Source organism: Gobius niger, assembly GCF_951799975.1.
Source record: "Gobius niger genome assembly, chromosome: 14".
Lineage (NCBI taxonomy): Eukaryota > Metazoa > Chordata > Actinopteri > Gobiiformes > Gobiidae > Gobius > Gobius niger.
In genome coordinates, this window is record NC_136865.1 from 17108896 (window position 1) to 17130352 (window position 21457).

At 43.1% G+C, this 21457-nt stretch overlaps 2 protein-coding genes across 2 annotated transcripts; one reads left to right on the forward strand and one right to left on the reverse strand.

Moving 5' to 3' along the window:
* The first annotated feature begins 6765 nt into the window (after positions 1-6765).
* On the forward strand, positions 6766-15669 carry stmn2b (stathmin 2b). The gene is made up of 5 exons (XM_079571122.1): positions 6766-6935; positions 12106-12201; positions 12715-12887; positions 14189-14380; positions 15446-15669. The coding sequence occupies exons 1-5, from the start codon at positions 6917-6919 to the stop codon at positions 15503-15505; spliced, it is 540 nt and encodes a 179-aa protein (XP_079427248.1). The 5' UTR covers positions 6766-6916; the 3' UTR covers positions 15506-15669.
* A 2158-nt stretch (positions 15670-17827) lies between these two features.
* hey1 (hes-related family bHLH transcription factor with YRPW motif 1) lies at positions 17828-20397 on the reverse strand. The gene is made up of 5 exons (XM_079571121.1): positions 19988-20397; positions 19777-19852; positions 19585-19668; positions 19395-19476; positions 17828-19169 (listed from the first exon to the last, which is right to left on the reverse strand). The coding sequence occupies exons 1-5, from the start codon at positions 20074-20076 to the stop codon at positions 18526-18528; spliced, it is 975 nt and encodes a 324-aa protein (XP_079427247.1). The 5' UTR covers positions 20077-20397; the 3' UTR covers positions 17828-18525.
* Between the last annotated feature and the right edge of the window lie 1060 nt (positions 20398-21457).

The following is a 21457-nucleotide window of genomic DNA, read 5'->3' on the forward strand; positions in this document are numbered from 1 at the left end:
TTACACTTTGATCAATCTGGGAGAAAAAAAAAAAAAAAAAAAACGTCAGAGAGAGTCAGTGAATTTCTACTATCAAATAATGACTTGTACACGCCTCGCTGCTTTTTCAATATGAGTAAGCTGGAGAAAATTGCCAAATGGATTTAAAATCGACCGCAGCCAGGGTGCAGCTAAAACGAGACTGCATCGTTTTACAACCAGGGAACGAAGCACTATAATAAAACTCAGCAGCTGTCGCAAATTAAGCTCCAGCCACAGTTACCACAGTATTCATCACAATGGCATGTGTGCAAGTATTTTGTCTATCCTATATACTTTACAATAAATCATAATAATAATAATTAAATAAGCTACAATAATAATTAAGCCACAAAGGGTCACAAAATCAAGTATTTCTTTGGTTTGCTCATCCCGCGGAGTCTCCAGGTCCGGTCCAGCAGACTGAGCTGAACTTTCTCCCTTCCCTTCCCTCTCTCTGCTTCCACCTATAAACTATGGTTCACTCCATCCCCCTCAAGGACACTTAACTCCTCACTTTCAACTTTGTATAGTATAATGGACCTATTTTAAGATTTTGGTCAATACGTAAACCGCTTTCACCGAGGGATTTAAGTGTTAATGGGATGATTGGGGGGGTCTTTCATCTCCCCCTGGTGTCTCTGGCCAGAAAACCACAATTGCAATTTCACTGCCTCCGGGTCAGAGCCACCATTACACACTAATGGAATCACGAAGAAGAAACTAACAGGCAAAGCTAACTGCGGACTAGCGCAACTTAAACCATATTTGCAGCAAAGTTTCAGTGAAAAAAATGATCTCCATTGTGTAATTGTACAATATCCCTCTCTCCCTTTGTCTTTTTTGTCAGCATAGTATTTACTCTCACGGACAATTAATGAGTAAAAAAATGCGACATGCTACGACATCTGCAGTGGCGCTTATGGCCTCTGGGGGCATGAGTTAGTTAGACAGAATAAGGAAGTGTATTTCTCTCCGTTTTCATATGGGTAAATTGATAATAAAGCAAAGTTTAATCTAAGAAGGGTATTAATCTATCATAAAAAGAAGGGTATTAATCTATCATAAAAAGTCAAATCATTACACATCAGTGATCCCTGATTGCACCTCGGTCGGAGAAAGTTAATTTGTGCCAGAGACAGTTCAGTGGAAAAAGCCAAGCAGAAACAAGTGCCTCAGACTGTGATGCCTGGCCCCCACCCGCATGTCTCTCTGTCCCTGGGAAAACACATGAATGCAGGTGCAAGGGAAGACACCTATATTGGCCCGAGCAGTCCACCTCCTCATCAGAATGTGTCAAATCAAATTAGTGTTTCTCCGCCAGTTTACTGCCAGCCCCAGGTGCGCGAGCTTTTGTTGTCAGGAAAACAAAGTGCACGCCAGAGGAGGATCAGGCGCCTCGGGGCAACACTGACTGTACTGTTCGGAAGCGTAGATATCTTTGAGAACATCTTTGACATTATTGTGGAAGTAGACATGTTAGCTAGTAGTGACCTTTAGGGATCCAGCAAATTGAAGGTGGTTCTTTACAAAGTATCAGAAACCGGAGAGAAATGCAGAGCAAGGGCCATTGTTAGTCTCATCACGAAACACACAAGTTTAATGAATTCTGCACTCGCTTTAAGGCTGACAGCACAGAGCCCTTGGGATTAAGGTGACAATGAAGATCCAGAGTCGACCAGCCAATCACAGTACCAACAACAACAGCGTAAAACAAGCTGTAATCACCGGGAAACGCGTCCCTCTAAATCCTCCATTTTCTGTAGAGTGAAACAACCCCTGGAAATAAATACTCCTTGTGTGACCTGACCACCACCAACTGACCGAACCATTCGCCAAAGGTCCAAGACGACTGTGAAAAGGAAAAAGTGACATCAGAAAGAAAGCCCTTCAGTTATTCTTCATCTTTAATATAGAGCAGCAACTAATTTAACATGTACTTCCCAGTTTTCCAAATGTGGCGCAGGTTCCAGTATAAAGTGTTTGTCGGTTCTCATTTTTAGCATTGGCTTGTTTCCAGGTTGGTTCTAAATTAAAACATTTTTTTGCTACTCCTTCATCACTTGGGTAAAATCTGCGGTATTTGACTCATATCTTTTTGGTGACATTGAGAATGTATTAGCTTGTGTGTAGATGTAATGAATATAATAGCAGTGAAGTGCGCAGGGGGAGACGACAGACGAGGAATGTGGCAAAAGTGACGTTCCTTCTCATACACGGTGAACAAAACCACAACCTAGTTTTGAGAAGCAGGTTATTCCACTGACATGGCAGGTGCAGGAACTTAGTCTTGTCTTTTTGTTTTAAAATGTGCAAATTACAGTGATCACGTCCCCATCTCGCTGATCCTGTATTCTTCACCCGAGTTGCTGTATAAAATGAGCACTGATTGGATGATAATTAGTCGCCAATTCACATTTTCAAGTTGCTGTAAATCATGTTCGTTTTATGTTACACCAGGAGCTGAAATATCACAGAACAGCTCAATGCTTACATTGAAGTACCACGGATGATGTATCTTCATTTTCCATGTAAAGTCTGAGTAACAATTAGGGCTGGGACAAAATATCGGATCGGATTTGGATCGCAATACTTTGTGCTGCAATACCAAGTATCGATACCTTTTCAAGTATCGCAATACTTTCAATACTAGTGTTTGGAGGCATTTCTATCATGCACTCCTTTTGTTTTCAAGTAACACTTTTGTTACATTTTGTGTCAATTCACTTTTCGATCTCAACACGTCAATAACTGTCAAATGGCATTGGGTTTACAAAATTTAGACACATGACTGTTTTCTTTTGATACATTTTAAAAGGGGCTAGATGCAAGTTAGTCATTTTATGCTCACTACTGCCACCTCAGGTCTTACGCGTAACTGCAGCTTCTATATGAACCTTGTGCATGACAGCACTTCAGACTGAATTAACACCTTTTTGAGTGACAGTGCAGGATTTTAGAGGCAGTTGTGGTGAACAGGTCTGAGCTCATTCTACATAACAGGACATGGCTGGAACATGTAGGGGGATGTATATACTTAGTTTTAAAGAGGGGGTATTATGCTTTTTTCAATCACATACCAGTCTATAGCACACTGCAATGATGACGAAACCTTCTGTTGGTCTGTAAATGCAGTAAATTAGAATAACTGCCTTGTATAAAATTGCTCTCTCAAAATGGCTGTAGTGAATGTCTTGAAATAGGCCTCTGTCTCTTTAAGAACCTCTGACCCTTTCCGACACGCCCCCTCCACACGCTGTCTGTGGCATCAGTGGGGAGGGGGTTCTGCTGAGGAGCAGTGGTTGGTTACTCGGGTGGTGACGAAAGCTCAGAGGCGTCTCCAGGAGGTGGGGGCGTTCCTAGGAGGACTAAAAAGGACCTAAAATGGCCGCCATCAGAGTTTTTACAGATTACTCAAAAATACGGGAATGTGGCAAGGCAACACTTCAGGCATGTTTTTAATGAGAGAATGACTTAATAACATGATGTAAAGCTTGAAAAAGTCGTTTTGCACAATACCCCCCTTTAACATTTTTAAACTCTGTATAGTCCCTTTAAGGTTAACATATTACAAATCATAATTACTCGGTCCCTATCGAGTATCGTGATATGCATCGGATCGTGACAAGTGGATCGTCCCAGCCTTAGTAACCATCCCATAGTGTCATGGCAATCTCGCCTGGTGTCCATCTCTCCCTTTGTTTCCCCTCCCCTTGTGCGTCTGTCTGTTCCCTCCCACCTGGGCGTGGCATCTTCAGAGCTCACCTGGCAGCAATCTCCAATCAGCCTCCCTACCTGTATAAGAAGCACTTGGCTCTTGCTATGGGTTTTTTGTGCTTAAACCTTCTTTCCTGTTTGTCCAGATATGCCTGCCTGCCACAATACTCATTATTACCTCAAAGTCGATTACTGATCTGAATATATGGACTGCGTTACGTACACGGTGTTCTTGTGTTCTGCTCTTGGCTTCAATCTAGAAACGTGACCCATAGAACATGCTGAAGCTGTTTATTGCTTTTTTATTACTCGTGCCCAAAGGTCTCATTTCCTGTGTGATTGATTGACCCATTTGTGACATGATGCATCCTTTGCCATAACAGCCGAATGTCAGAAATAATGAATTGTACAAACGCATAAAGGGTGCGCCTTGAGATATAAAAATGTTTGATGGGTTTTGTGCCAGTCGGATCAATTGATAAACACAGAAGAAAATGTGGAATAGTGCCCTCTCACACAAGGATTCATGCTCGAGATAGGACACTGCAGAAAAGTGACAAAACAGGCAACTTTTTGACAGTCTGAACTAGAAACCACAAGACCAGACATGATGAAGAACGACAGTAACAAGTTCTCAGTGTTCATTACTGACGGTTCATTTAGCTGACATGTCTGCTAAATGAACCGAGGAGCCTTTGTGAAGTAGTGGTAAGTTATTAGTAAAGCGGATTGGAGCTAGAAAAAAAAAGAGATTGATTTATGGGTGAGAGAAAAAAAAATATTGAACGCAGTGTCTTAATAACAAAGGTCCATAACAAACAGCGCCAGATGGACATGAACACTGAAACAAGGGTTTGAAAGAGGTTTTCACTTCCTCAGAGGCTACTCTACAAACAAGGCAAAGCCACCGTTAGTAAACTTCCTCCTTGTCGGTAAAGCTCAACATATGGACATAGACAACGTGGACGCGCAGCAGCGACCACATGCGAAGAGAGCGCTGCGCTTTGAAAAACCTCTGCAAAACTTTACGCAACCTCTCCTTATGCCCATCCACTGTCACCACCCCATCAGTCAATGCCATGCTCAAGATCCCACACGAGAGTAGTGGCGTTAGCTAGCTTGTGGAAACATGATACTGCGTGCTAACTCCATTGTACCGGATGATGTACTGTTTCCAGAGAACTCTTAGCTTGAAGAAAAAGAGCGTGTTTTCAGATTAAATAGATAGAATCAAACTGATAAATAGTTACCAGCTACGTCGGACGCTTTGAAGGATGAAGGGATCGCCACAAGTACTGCTTTCCAGACTCCAAACTGAAGTCCCGCTCGTCTTGCAGCAGCAGCAGCAGTGACCAACATCTGCTCCTCCTCAAACCGCCAACACGTGCTCCGCCCTGCGAGGAGAGCTGTCGTCCAGGCAACCAACCAGAGTCTTTAAAATCTATAAAGGATGGCTATTCTTCCGAGAGCTCTCCAATACAAACAGAAAGAGAGAAAAATAATGTGCACATATACGTAGCCTGTGGCCTATGAACAAACATGAGAAATATCGTGTTTCCTGAGCTACCTGTGTCCATAGAATTAAATTTGGTCGGGTTGACTCAAAAGCGGAGATTTGCCGCCCCCGAGTGGTCATGATGTGTCACTAACAGCATCATCATCACCTCAAAGTGGGATATTTCTCAAAAAGTCCATGTCATAGCCTCCGTGTTTAGGGGGTTGGTTTATAGATTTGACAAAACAAGCACATTATTGAGGTTACATGTGTAGCTATAGCATAGTTATAACATAGCTAAAGAAAGGCAGTTAGCATTATAGCAACAACAGAAAACTGAGAGGAAAGTCTACTCAATTTGCTGCTGTTGAAGGGTCTAGATTTTAGATCCGCACACCCTAATAAGGTCTCTTTATAACACAAATAAACATCGGATTTTGGACTGGTGTTGTAGTCTATTAGAGGAAGGTTAGTAGGCCAGTGGCAGTAGTAGAATAACTTGACTGTAGACTTATATTAATAATAGCCTAATGATATTTTTTTTTAAAAGAAAAGAAAAGAAACTAAGTCAGACCAGGCCTATATTTAATACAATTATATTAAACGGTATAAATGTGATCGTTCTGGTTTCAGCACCATGGACAGAGGCAGCAAGAGACACAAAGCAGCACAAGAAAAGACCCCCGCCCTTTCCCTCCCGGTCTGGGACATGATCAGACGCCGCACTTTAGCCAACAACATAGGGTTTATCGGAGCCATACAGGAGTGCTATAGGAGACACACGTTGTCAAGCAGTGAAACGCAGAGCCCACAAAAACAGTAAGCAACTTCTGGTCACTTTCAAAATAAGACATGACATACATTAGCCTTGACATTTCACGTTCGGTTAGAGTCAGATTAGAGAGGTTATAATAATAATAATAATAATAATAATAATAATAATAATAATAATAATAATAATAATAATAATAATATAATAAACATCATCATCATCATTATTTTATTATTATTTCATGATTATGATTATGATTATGATGATTATTATTAGTATTAATTAATTTATTCATTCATTTATTTTATTCTCCAACCTATCAAAACAAAGTGTCACCATTTAAAATATCTCCCGAAACCACCAGTCCTAAATCAGGACTATAAAGGGTGTATCTATAATAGACCTAAGTAGGACGAAATCTTAACTGGGTGTTCTAAACCAGCAAAACTGAAATGCACTGCTAAAGCATAAGCAGAATAATCTCCAATTAAAATAAATAACGCCTAAAATTGTAGATGAATAGAAGCCACCAGTGGTATGCGTATGAGAACCACTAAATTAGGCTCTTTCTTACTGCCTAGTTTTGTTCAACTAAAACAAGAATTAGAAATACTAGAGCACAATAGATTTGATTGCACATAAATTAATCATCCTGTTACACACCTTGATTATCGCGTTACAACAACATTTTCAAGTCATAATGGATGTATTTTATTATGAAGAAGAGCTGCCTACTTCCTGTGCCGTCCCTTTATGTTCCCCCGTCTTCACGCAAGCTCCTGACAGACCACCAGGCGCACCGGCCCCTGTCTCTGCTGACTCAGTGCCTTAGAAGCAGTCCTTCACCCCGAGATACAGCATCCTCCGTCCGCACGCTCCTCCTGCGCTGCCGAGCTTCCACAGCACCAGACAAAATGGCCAAAACCGCAATTGGTAAGTTACACTAACAATTTAAAATTCCTCGCATACCCATTTGAGATGAACAAATGTGGATTGACAGATTTGGAGACGCAAGGCGATATCCACGGTACAAAGCGGTAGAGTGATGGTTGATAGTTAATTATGGGAGTGGCTCTTGCGGTAGTTAATGTAAAGTCAGATGAAATTGCAATATGGACTTGAATGCACTAATTCTATTCGGCGTTTCTTCATATTTTCTGACAGTTACGCACATTTTACGCATAGATTCAAAGTGACGCACCCACTTTGTTTCAGATAATGGCAAAGAATAAAAGTCTGTTTACGTCGGTATGCTTATTATTTATTAGAAATAATGCTTTAGCTGCCCCCCCTGTATGCATCACCTGCTCTGGCTGCCTGACTCACGGCCGCGCAGCATAATGCAGCTTCGGCGACCCCACCCAACATCCCTGGTCCCATCAAAAAAAAAAAAAAAAAAAAAAAAAAAAAGCCGTGCCACTCTCGCTCTCAGGGGTGTGGAGCATCTCACCGCGACAAATCCCTTCACCAAATCTGGGTCAGACTTTCACAGAAACGGTGTCAAGTCCGTAGTGAAGCAATTTGCAGCTATATGAATAGGGGGGAAGATGTGGACTTGTCGCGGATTGCTTTGCAGTCGCGGGAAAAAATTTACGACCACCGCTGCGAATGGACACATCAGACATACTTTATAGGGGTTTCTGCGGTTATTGTTTGCGATATTATGGCCGTGTCGTCATCAGTAATGTGCCAATATCTTGAATATGGACATATATTACAAAATGGTGGTCATAGCAGGGACAGGCCTTGTATTTTGCCAGCCATGTCTGAGTCTAAGGTTTATGTATAATTAATGGCACCACATCCAAAGGTTTAAACACACTGTAGGCCTTGCCAGAAGCATAACTTTGAGACGAGGGTGTTGTTGTTTTTTATGTTTGTTTGAGATGTGATTTAAAGCGTAGGTGGGTGCCCTGCCTGATCTAGTTTGTCTTCTGGCTCGCTGGGCACTTGATGGATGGAGGTGCAGACAGCTTTAAGGGTCTTGGCGTCTGCGCTAAGGGACACAGGCAGCAGACCTGGCTGGCATTAATTCCCCTTTTACCTCCTCCTCCTCCTCCCCCTGCTAGATGATTTGAGATGTGCTGTGGCACGGTGGGATGGGCAAGGAGTGAGAAAGCAGCCACTCACAGACTGTGGGTCACTGAGTTCATTTACTCCCCATGCAAATTTGCTTATATCATTAGTTTTGGGGCGAGATGACCGCATGCATGTATCAATAATTTGATTCGATTCTTCTTCTCATCATTGTTTTATCACCATACCATCATCAGTCCATGTGCACCACATCCACTAAGCACTTATCCTGAGTTGCATCATGGCCTCATGTCATATCCAATTAGGTGTGGTCACTCGAATGGTGCCCTAAATCAATGTCTTCTTTGTGGAAAGGGAAACAGAAGCTCCTCAGACAACAATGCCATGTCAAGCACAAGTCAATTACATACACATACAAATTTACATCACCCTATTGTCCAACTCCAAGTTCACCATATCTCCTTGGTCTCATCAATCAATACATGTTGCAGCTTTAGGTTGGGTTTGGTGGCATCAATTCTGAGAGATGGTTTGGTCGAAAACCAGATCCTATGTTACATCTCTGCTGATGTCTTTGCTCACATATTGTATTTCTGTTTGGCAGTATCTTTAAATCTATATAGGGTGTGGTTTGGCAGTCTCAGTGTTGCCCTCTCTCTCTCTCATAACAATTCCTTCGGCAACCATTCTTGCACCGTAATGCCTTAATAACTTGGCGATTATATAGTTATCAAGTGGCCACGCCGTAAAAGTTATCAAGAGCTGAACCAATGCTACCATGGCGTTATTGTACCTGGGAGGGCAATAAAGTCATGTCACATTTATAGCAACAGACCCTAATAGTCGCCGGTACGCCTCCTCTCCGCATCAGCAATTTTGTTCACTTATCGAAAATAAAAAAAATCCAACCTTGGAGGATAGATGAAGAGGTTGGAAAAGTGGGCGAGGCGCGGCGTCTTGAGGTGGAAGAAAAAGAATCATAAAATTGAGGGCTTTACAACAGACGCCGGTTTGAGGGATGCAGTATAGGCGCTGAGGGAGAGGAGAGATGGGAGAACATGCGGGGGCCGAGGATATTGATGACCTCTGCTTTTCCAGTGATGGATTGAAACAGGAAGTGCTGGCATCGTGTCTGAGGTTGAGCTAGGAGCGTGCAGGGCCGTTATGGCGTAGACTGGTATCATTATAGTGTCATCTACTGCCTGCCATCTCCTCACTGCATCTTACCGACTTGGACGTTTTCCTACTATGGGTTGTCACTGCTTGTCATTTGTCATTGGCTTATCCACGGGGGTGAGCTCATTACTGTGAGTGCCAGAGGAGTTCTTCTTCCCTCAGGAGAAATGGGGAAATAATCTAATAGTTTGCACGGAAGATAATCTCATATTTTTTATATTAGGCATATATAGGCGAAATTGGAAAACTGTTTTATTGCTTTGGAAGCTGTGGCTCATTTGCCAAACGATTGTTCTCAGTAGGCGATGGAGTCAATTGGTTTTATTGGTCACCAGCCTCCAACAACTTCTCCAAGAATTTAACCCACATTATCTGCGCTAATGAGTCATTAAAAAAGGTAGGAATCATAGAGCATTCAGAGAGCGAGGAAAAAAGTCAGGCACAACTGAATTGTTGACTTAATGAAACTGAGCGCTGCCTTGACCGTCAAAATGACCAGGTTGTCCTGACTTCCTGGTCCTAATGTCAATTTGACCAGCATTAGAAAGCGTCTTGCTTCTGAGGTAAATGTAGGAGGGGTATAACAAAGTCTCTCTATCCACCTGTGGTAACTTCCATAGGACAGGACTACAGGATGACGCTTCCCAAAGGAACAGCTCATTATGTGTTTACTTATGCTAAAGCAGGGTAAACAATATTCCTTTCAACTTTAACTCAAAATATTTTACGGTTGGGCCAATTTTTTGTGTATTATGTATTATACTGTATAAATGCAGTATTTCTTTGCTGAGTTCAGTCAACTTCGCCATCAATCCTAAATCTTTCTAACAAAAACAGAGGTGTGGCAAATGTGGCAAAACAATTCTAGTTTCTGTTTTTTTGCTGAGTTGGCACACATTACGAGAGATTATATATTGTATGGCAATGAGAGAAGATTCAGAGTTAAAACCACTGCTAAAATAGTCCAGTTGAATATTTCACTGTACTGGCCAATCTGTGGCCCTCCATGGCATCTACACTTCAATAAGTGGCCCCCAAATGAAAAAGGTTTGGACAAACCGATCAAACAACCTAGAATAGGGTTTGGCATTGACCTGCAACAAACTTTTGGGCCCCGGCCCACCAGTTGAGAACCACTGCTCTAATTTATGTTAAATCAATGATATGACGTAAAACCAGGACTAAACATGTCAAGACCAAAGACTGAATATTATTTCAGAAAAATTCTAAGCTTTACATGACCAGGATATAAATCCAGCCTGGATAACCAGGACAAAAAGTGCAAAGCCCTTGATCTACATCAGCAAGAAACTAAAGTACATCTCACCTGGTATAAAACCAGGTGTAAATAATGACAATAATTCTTAATCAGAACAATACATTTGGTTTAATTCAGGTTTTAATACGGTTGAACTACTCAAATGTCTGTATATGATCTCTATAATAACCTGCAGACCACAATCTGCAGCACTATCTCATCCAGTTTTGTTTACATCTTTCATCTCCAGTTTTTGCTCAGTGGTTTGATGCAGCTGGAAGCCCCCTGCTGCTCTGTGCTCCTCTGGGACAGGGTTAACAAGACCATTAGAGAGTGCTGTGAGCTACATGTGAGGCTTGATCACATTAGTTTGGCGTCTGACCGTCTGCTGTGGGCGAGTTGGGAATATGAGGAAAGAACATTTGTGTAAGTTTTAGTGTACAATGTAACCCAGTCCCCAAGAAGCTCCTTTGCTCCAAATCTCAACAATAGATTTGCTACTGTACCTGCTCCGAAATATAAATCATTGCAGCACACTTCAGCCCGGCAGGACATGATGGATTATCCCACATTGACATTCGCCATGCAAATTTGCACTATGAAGCTGTGGAGCCTGACAGAGCAGGTCTACAAAGGCATTTTTCTGGCACAAACTGCAGTATGTTGCGGATATTTTTGCCTTCGTCCCGGTAGAGGGCTGGGCATGATTTACCAAAGGAATAGGTGCCAAGAAAACATGAAAAATCCAAGGGTAGACAAGGTTGGCCTTTCTAGTTAGAATATGTCTGGGTCTAGAGCACTTGGTTGAGTTAATCCATTTTCAAATGTAGACACTGACACGCAGTTAAGTTAAATGCCTGACTATTAGTTTAGATACATCCTCCAAAGCTAAATCAGACAATGAGATGTCAATAAGTATATAAAAGTAAGTGCAAAAAAGATAAAAGATAAAATTACCAAACCAGATCAAAACAAGTCAGTCATGAAGGCTAATTCCAGCCTTTTTGGGGGGATTTGTTCTTACCCATTGGGCATGATGGTGCTGATGGTTGCCAAAATCACATTTGACAATTTAACTTAATTTTAGGGTTACAAATAGATTAGTCAGTTCCCTGCAATGAAGAGATAAACTAAATCCCTTTATCTTAGCTTCCAGATATTAGCTTTGCACCCCCATGTGGTGTGGAGTAAAACACAATCTATACATTCAACTCTTCAGTGCCTACAGTGCACCTGAGCTAGCTTCCCTTGGGATATACTGAAAGTAAAAGTTCCCCATATTATCACAAATGGATCTGTCTATCTCCTGCATTGGGCAGATAAACTAAAAATGAAAGCTAAAGGGCGTTGGTCCAAGCTGCGTTAATAAATAATGTGCTGAAATGAAATGCATTGCTGTAGTGTCCCGTGGGGAAGGCAGCATCTTGGCTGGAGGGGGAAATTAGGACACATACAGTCTGGAAACAAAGACTAAAACATGTGTGTAAAAAGCCTTTGATGCCTATTTTAGCAACATGATGAATAATAATCTGGCTAAACGTTTGATGTCTACGGCTCTGGAGGTATGAAAAGTGGGTCAGTGAATAAATGTGTTAGTGGGCCGGGGTTTGACTAATGTTTGTGTGTTTGCAGCATACAAGGAGAAGATGAAGGAGATCTCAGTGCTGTCGCTCATCTGCTCCTGTCTCTATCCCGAGACCCGCAAAAACATTATGGGAGACTTTGAAGGTAAACATGATGATGATTGTGAATTTCAAGAATATGCAAATGTACATCCAAGCAGAGTTTCAGAAATACAGAGATGTTTCTGTTTGTTTTCCAACGTTTTTTCTCCACGGCAAGAGTTAACACAAGAGAATATCCTTTGATGTGAAACCTGCAATGTGTAATAAACTTGGCTCAAACCCATTTTTATGACAAATAGAAGCTGTAAACATCAGTCCTGCTGTAGAATGCTAAAGACGTGATTCAGAAGTCTCTATTCCATCGAGTCACACAAGTCATGCATCTCAAAGTGACAAAGGATTTTTTACTTTATTGACCACCTGTGGTTGAGGTTGCTGTTAATTATAGATCCCTAGCACCCAAAAATAATGTTATTGATTTTTTAATACAAGAATTAGAATCTGACAAACTATTATTTGAGTTTTGTTAGAAACAAACTAACCAATTGGTGAAACATAACATGACCGGGTTGCGATCAAACAACTGAATTGCTTAAAACCTTTGTCCTTTATTCAGACCTGGACATCAAGCCCATAAACAAGCGCGCCTCAGGCCAGGCCTTCGAGGTGATCCTGAAGCCTTCGTCCCCTGTGTCTGAGGCGGCCCACTGCATCACCAACCCCCCCAAGAGGGACCTGTCCCTGGAGGACATCCAGAAGAAACTGGAGGCAGCTGAGGACCGGCGGAGAGTAAGCCTGAATCCTAAAACTGTCTTTGCACTCAGCTGTCACGGGTCAATTTTCATTACAATATGTGGGACCACAGTGGGACCAAAATACACCGAAACATCAAACCTGTTCTCCCTTTATCCTTGGCCTGCTTTAATTAATGATGTAAGGGCACTGAGGTTGTTTGCTCACACTGATGGCTTAGCTGCAACGCGTTCCTCCCAAAACTAAATTGACCTTGTCCAATTCCTGTGACTCATTGATTTCTGATGTCAATGCGTTAAGTCATGCAGCTTATAAATCCACACTTCTCCCACAAATCAATCCTGATGTCAATATCACACTTCCACAGCCCGCCAGATGTCACAGGCTGCAGCCCACATGGATAAACTATATTTTAGACACTGTTGCCAACCCAAGAGAAGGCCTTGAAACATAACTGTAGCCAGTAACATAAGAGAATGTTTATTTTTTGTCATCCACAACATATGCCAGTCCCAAATATAGAGGGTATATCCTCAATATTACAGCGAGTGTCAAAACAAACAAATGTTTTTGTGTTTGGCTTCTGTTTCCATGCTGTGACATCATCTGCATACCGTCTAATGACATGTATCATATAAGACATGCTAAATTTCTCATTGCAAATCAGATTACTCAAATGAGGGGACACATCTGGTTATCTTGGACAAGTCGACTTCTTATTTCAAATTCCAGGATTAATTTTTATTTTCTCAGTTCACTTAAACTAGTAATAATTATACAGCAGTTTCAAAACCATTAGAGAAAAGGAGGAGATTTACTGTTGAAATTGAGGGATCGAACTCAACTTAACTAACTTTCTTTATTTGATCAGGGACAATGCACAAACAACATTAGTCTAAGACAGAAGAGATGTCGTGTACCAGGTTATAGCAAAAATACTAATTTCCACCCTCAGTCCCTGGACAGGTTGGTGTTATACTTACAAAAGTTACACAGAATAATACATGGAAGCTCACATCATGAAATCACTTTCTCCCTCAGGAGATCACTCACTCACAGTTTACAGCGTTCATATCAGGCATTCAGTGCGTACAGGTTTGCTAGACTGAGTTTGACAAATTGCAGGAGCCTTAGAAAAATCGCATTGAGTGATCAATCAATACAGCCGGTGGATTCCTTAGCATTTAACTTCCAGTACTGCGGCACCTCTTTTCTCTACCCACTGTGCTGCAAAAAGAAAGGAGTGCTGTATTTCTGCCTACATGTTCATTTTTTTTTCTTTCTCCCTGAGTCATTCCTGTTTTGCAGTGATTCACTCTTTTTGTCTTGTCTTCCAGTCCCAGGAGGCGTCGGTGCTGCGAGCTCTGGCCGAGAAGCGAGAGCACGAGCGCGACGTGCTGCTCAAGGCCATGGAGGAGAACAGCAACTTCAGCCGCATGGCCGAGGAGAAGCTGCAGTTCAAGATGGAGCAGATCGAGGAGAACCGGATGGCTTACATGGCCGCCATTATGGAGCGCCTGCAGGAGAGGGTGAGTCAACAATATAGTTATTTACACTGTAGCCAACTTGCTAAACACTGGCAGACTTCTGGCAGAGTTCATAACTATTCTTCTCTTACTTTTGCTATCAAATAAAGATCAAATAAGTAACTTTTGAGGCTCACAGCATTTGTTAAAGATTAGCTACTAGTTAATCAGTGAGTAAAACATTTGCTGTCAGTCCCTGATTGAAGTCTATTCTTGTGCTTCAAAGTATACATCAAAATGAATACAGATGAACACAGGAAATAATTAAGATGATGGGCCGTGGAATGAAGCCTTTCTTTTTTTTAAATCTATGCCAAATTGAGCTGCAAATTACAGAACACTGGGAGGCCGCTCATTTCAACAAGTAAAAAGAAAAAAAAGAATTGCATTATAACAAACATCAAAATGAATGCAAATGAACACAGTGCATTTGAGTGAATCATTTTGAGCTAATTAAGATAAGAGGGAGACAGTGAAGGCTGTGTTAGGAAGGGCATTCGCCAGCCGGTGTAAAACCTATGCCAAATCAATATGCAAATTACTAGCGCTCGAGGAGGCAGATGATTTCCACAACAGCGAAAAGTCAAAAGGAAAAATGTGTTAAGCCATTAAAGTCTGCGAGTATAATGGAGCCCATGAAGGGATTTTCTTGTCAACAGGCTGTTAACAGGCCACGAGAGCATGTCGTTGGTTTTACAGTGGCATTACTAGGAAGCCGTTTAGATTGCATATTTCATCATTTAATATGCAAATGACCCTCGAGTGAAAAATGAAAGTAAATAAGTAATGTTCCATAAAGATAACAAACAATAGAAACGTCTGTATGTTCTGTATAAATTAGATGCCAATTTGAATTTCATGATAGCAAAATATCTCTAATAAGCAGCAAAGACAACAGATGGATAACGCTGTATGCATTCAATGGGTGAAATATGTAGATGATTATGTTAATTGTCAACAACTCACCAACATGTGTTGATATTAAGCCTTTTCGACACAGACTGCTAATGTTATTGTAGAGTATAGTATATAAGCGAAAACAATATTTTTCCATTTATTTCCTTTTAGGAGAAGCATGCTCAGGACGTGCGCAGAAACAAGGAGTTGCGAGAAGAGGTGACCGCATGAGAACCCCCCCATCCCTCATCAGGTCCCGAGGTCTCGCCCCGAGGCCCACCCAGCACCACCGACACCACCGCGACTACCACCCCAGACCCCTTCCCCCTCTCCCTGCACCTCTGCCCCGACAAAACCAACCTCCCCATTGCCCAACATGACCGACTCCTACGCCATAACTATCCATGATCCATGATGACGGGAGGTTCAGATGGGGTTGGGGGTGGTAATGAAGATGCAAAAATTGTTTTGAAAAGAAATCGAAAAATGTAATGTCTCCCACCCATTCTTCCCAAAAATAAGAATGTTTTTTGCTCTGTTTCCAATGAAAAGAAAAAAAAATTGACAAGTGAAAGTGGGCATTGGTTTTTTGTAAATACTTCTTTTTTTGTTTTATACAAGCAGCAAAAAGTATTGATTGCAGTGTGCCATTTTTTATATCTCAGTTGACTATCTTCTTACATAAATGGATGTAATGATTTGATCATTTTCATATTTTCGTTTTGTCCATTTGAGCCTGATAACTCTTTGTTTTCTCTCGTGTGGTGACAGGCTAAGGTGTTTGTTGTGAGTTTGCCAGCTAGCTGACGTGTGCCATGACTTTCATCTCCACAAAACGCTCACTCCTTGGCACTAGTCCCTTGGCACTAGCTCCTCTTTCCAAATTTAGATGCTTTTGGCTGGAGTAGGTCCCATCCAACTCACTCTCTAATGATCACTTTGGCATCGGGGGAAAAACGGGGAGTTAGCAATTTTTTTGGAGACGAAAACTGTCATGGCACACCCCCCTCTGTGACAATGCAGAGGAACACTATAGCATTTAACGAGCCTATCCTCCTTCTCTCCGTCTTCAGCCTCTATATCTCTCCACTCGCGTTCTAGAAGCACTCACTCTTCCCTTTTGGGCTGACGTTTAGCCAAATCATAGCACAGCCTCACGCTCAAGGGGAACCTGCTAAGTAAGTACTATCCAACCTGGCAACCTGGAAATACAGTATGAGTCACATGACAAACCTGAACCGATCGGTTACTTCCATTTACCGTGTATCTTCAATTCAACCACAATATGTTAAAAGCCAGAGGTGCGGAGTCAAGACCTACACTTGAGATCAGACTTGTTACTGTGAATAATTTTCCACATTTTTCCTTGAGGCTAGTGCTAACCATTATCAGCAGCATCAGCACATATTAGATAGAACTACTGTCAACAGCACTATAGGTCCAGGTTGAGCTCACAGCTGGCACTAAGTATTGCAGTCTGTAAAAGGTGTATGTGACTGTATTGTTTGAAGCCTCAACATTTTTTCAGTGGCAATGCATCATTTGGCCCGTAGGTGGCGTGTGAGTGTGTTTCCCAAAAAGGCAGGTAGATATGGTTTGCTTGTGCCATGTAAAACAAAAAGAACAGTGTCTCACTATTTGCGCCGATGGTGACTCCTACCTGTCTTTCTCTCTCCTCTGTCCATTTGTGTGTTCCTCCTCTCCACGTATATCTTTGTGAGCAAGCAGTGGATAATAAAGATGTGGGGTTCAGTGAATGAGACTGGTGTTTGTGAGTAATATTTGTGGATTTATTTCTGTTATGTTAGTTAAATATTTATATAGTCAACTTGTAGCAATAAAATGACAAATATATACAACTTATCAAATGCACCACCTTCAGCCGCTACCACTTATGACCAGCAGGGGGAGGCAAAAGATAATTTGTGCTATTACATTGTGGTCGATCACAGTAGACGATCCATCAGCCTGTACCCGATATTTACTCTTAGATTTCGCAGTTTATACCTGCTAATATGAAATATTTGCTAATAATTATTTCAGTTTTTAAAGGGCCACCTCAATTCGTTGTCAAATTTCTACACTCATCCACCCCCTTCCCTCCCTCCTGGCTTCCTCCTCCACTCGTTCCCACGCAGCGCATAGGGCCGACCGGGTTACGATTGTCCAGGATTTCCCCTCCTTGTTAATGGTTTCCTGCGCACTCACAGAGGAGCTGCTGAGAGAAACTAGAAGCCTCATCTGATGCCAGGCGTCAGCGCGTACCGTCATTACGCACGCTTCTTCTGGTGCCATGCGAGAAGGGATCAAGACCACCGTATAATAGATATTTTCTTATGTCTTGTGTCCGCATTTAACGCCACTGGGGTTGCGCACTTGCTATAAGACATACGGGAAGGCAATACTACTGTGTGCGTCTGCGTCATAACTACTTAACTTTTACGCATCCAAATCAACAATGATTTATTCACAAACCAGAGAAAAATGAGAAGTCAAATCATTTAAAAATAATTTTATTATTACAGGTAAACTGTAATTTCCACCAGCAACACTTGAGAAAAGCTTAAGAAACTGAATTGTCAGTGCTTGCTTGTGCTTTGTACAACCATCTTTATATATACACAACTCAACCATGAGACATAAATATTAAGTGAAAAAGAAAAAAACAGATACATTTTAACAACAACAAAAATAAGACTGCTGTGATTGGACAGAAAATAAAAAGCATAAAATGGCGTAACTTTAAGATTTGACAGTAAAGAATGAAATTCAGAGGAATTTGAAACAATATGAACACAATGATGAATGGGGACGATTACTCAAATGAAACTGGTGGCTAACTTCTGTTTCCAGTATTTGCTCAAACAAGCACCTGGTTTCGGTTATTCCACCCCATAAAATGCTGTAAAAAGGGAGGTCACCTCTCCAACTTCTTTCACACACTCTGCCCCTCAGAACTGTGTTTGTTAGGGGGAACAGAGGGGGGCAGTTTCACCCAGGAACTTGACAGGCCCCTGCTTGACCATCTGGAAAAGCCATCTCTGATTGGATACCATCAGCGGGTGGGCGGGTGTACAATTAATCAGTCAGGACAATGAAGAGCTCCTGTTTCTTTGAGACTGGAGTGTGCCTCTACCCATTACAGAAACTATAGCTACGGGGTGTTCCTCTGGATGTTGGCATGGAAAAAATAGTTTAGAAATAGTTGGTAACAGTCTATAACAGTCTATAACAGTCTATAAAGGCTTCAGTCAGAACGCTCCTATCTCCATTCCCCACGGCCTGTAGGGCTTTCCAACGCTGGACGTGGGGGCAGGCGTGCTGATGGTCGTGGCTGCAGCCGGAGAAAGGAGCGGGAAGGCACTGAAGGGGAAGGGAAAAGCCGAAAGCGACGAGATGAGAGGAGGGGACAGTTTGGACGCAGTTGCCGAAACTAGGGCTGGGTGCAGGACGGGCGTGGGGGCCGCAGTCGTGGGGGGCACGCGGAGGGGCGCCTGTTCTGAGTGCGGGGTCACGCTGCCGCTGCGTCTGCCCGAGAGGTGACTGTCCGTTGATGGAGACGATGTGCTGGAAGAGGCGACTGTCGTGGTGGACGCCAGGACCGTCGTGGAGGCGGTCAGGGGTCCCGTGGGCTGGTGCTGGAGGAGGTGCAGGCTGTGGGCAAGGTGGGCAGCGGGGGGTGAGCCGAAAGCGGAGCCCCAGGCCAGGTGGCTGAGGCCGGAGTGGGCTTCCCTCTGACTGGCGTAGTTGTTGAGGTGCGAGACCAGGCGGATGCGCAGAGGGTCTGTGCTGTCCAGGCCCTCGATGATGCTGAGGTAACGGGCCGTCTCCGCCAGGCACTCTCTGAAACCAAGACCACGGTAGTCCATCGCCAGGGCATGAGCGTCAAAGTAACCTGAGGGAGAGACAAAAGGAACAGGGTTAGAAAAAGCTGATCATATACTGTATGACACTGACAGAGAACATGAACGTCCAACATGCAAACACACGGTCAGCACACTCTTTGAAATAAAAGCTAAACTACTTGTTTTACATGAAATCTCTGGAGTCAAGTTTCAACGGTTTTAGCTCAGTGAAGTAATGTGTCTTAAAAATACAGAAAAGGTCTACAGGTTTTTACCTTTGCCTCCAGCTGCATGAAGCATCTTCAGATGGTCCACAGTCATCTGCAAAATCTCAGCTTTCTCCAGTTTAGCCGAACCCTTTATAAGAAAACAAATCATGCCATTAGATCAACAATTACACTATGGAAGAAGCGCTCGTGTTAGAGATTTTAGTTTGCCATAATAAAAACATGGCTCAGTAGTTACCTGTTTCTCGAACGCGCTGGGGACAAGTCTGCGCAGCTCACTCAAACTGTTGTTGATTCTGTCACGACGTCGTTTCTCAATGATCTGAAGAAGGCCAAGCGTTTATTAACATCAGCCCAATAAGATCAGCTGAAGACTATACCTTTTAAAGCATGCGATTTAAATAGATCATGACTAAAGATTAATACTTACTCCTCGACGTCTCTTCCTCGCCTGCACCTGAGTGGTCGTGCTGGGAGACAACGACCCGAGAGGGGAGCTCAGGTTCCTAAAAGAAAGTAAAATGTGTTGAGCATGTGCGCAGTTAGCCTATACTTTCCCCCCGAGTTAAAACAACCACGCGTTGCTCTAAAATGACCAATAGGCCTGTATGGCTTATTTCGTTTAAGACAAAAGTGCTTACCCATTTTCATCCGCGCTTTCCTTCTCCACCTCAATGGCCTCGTCCAGTTCGCTGTCCGAAGAGCAGCTGAAGTCGTGGTTCCGTTTCATCTCCGCAAAGAGAGTTGTACAAAGTTGTAATAGTCGGTGTCGCTCTCGGTTATAATCCGCGAGTGTGTGAGTTCGTCCTGTGCGAGCGCCGCTTGTGATCGGGTTCGCCAGTGCGCCTCTGTTTGAAGCGCAGTCCTTTCCCACGGTGTCATTTCAACCCCGCTGCCAGCCAAAAGAGGCGGGGCCGCCCGTGAGGTCCGCCAATCAGGGAGCGGCGGCAGCTTTGACTGACGGCGCAGTTGGCCCAAGCAAAACTTTGTCCGCTTTGATAAAACTGAAGATGAGAAGAAGAGGATGACGTCTCACTTTGAGCCTTTCCAGAGGGAAAAACATTAAGAAACGTCCACGTCTTCAGAGCGAATACACAAAACAGGCTCATAAACGTTCATCTATGTTACAGCTGCCGCGCAGGCTTTAGAAATCTAATAGACAACTGTTTATATAGGCTACTGATAACTTTCATAAAGATGTTTTTTTTAATGTAGGCTAGATGGCAACAAAGTGCAACATAGGATAAAGAAAAAATAGATTCACAAGTAATTCATGCCATGACACATCTTAGTCTTTTGCTAATTATGCGAGAGGACAGAGAAAGAAGCAGCCTGGTTAGACCAAAGTTGATCAAAGTTGAATGTTGATTAGCATAAACTGTGTATTTAAAGGAGATGATTGTAAGGTAATTAGGTTCACAGTGTTATTCCGTTTTGTCAATTCAAAGTTTCTGTTCACACCTGTGGCCTCTCGTGCTTGACGTCTTGGTTTTGGTGCGAGCGCGTGAAGGCGAAGTGATTAATCTAATGACAGAGAGGATCTCCGCAGAAACTTTGTCAGCGGTCCAATGGAGTCTCGGTCCGTGCCTGCTGCCCCCCGCCCCTCTGTGTGTCCCGCCGCTGATGAGGAGTGGCTGGCCGGCTGTCAGCACGCGTTGGCCGTGGGAAAGTTCCCCAACCGGCGCTGATAACCAATCAGAGACCGACGGCCGTCTCCGACGCTGGAATGAATGGAGCAATTGGTCGGGGCGACGGGCGGTCTGCGATCGAGCGTGTGAACCTGTAATCCAATACTAACTCAGCCCGGGAGCAACCATGAGGAAGCCACCACGTCTGATCTCGCCCCCTCACACAAACCATCAGAAGCACCGGGGACTTCAAGGACCCGCCAGACCGAGCATCGACACCGCTCCACGCGATCACACCGCAGCTTCCCGAGGCGTCAGCAGCAGCAGCACCGCTGGACCGTCCCAGACCGTCCGTGTGCGCGGCTCCTGCGAGCGCGCTCCTCAACAGCAGCGACCGCGTGTCTTTTCAGGTGTTTAAGCTCAGTAATGCAGAAAGCTGAAGCAGAAAAGGACGTTTAGGTTGATGGAAAATAATAATGTTAC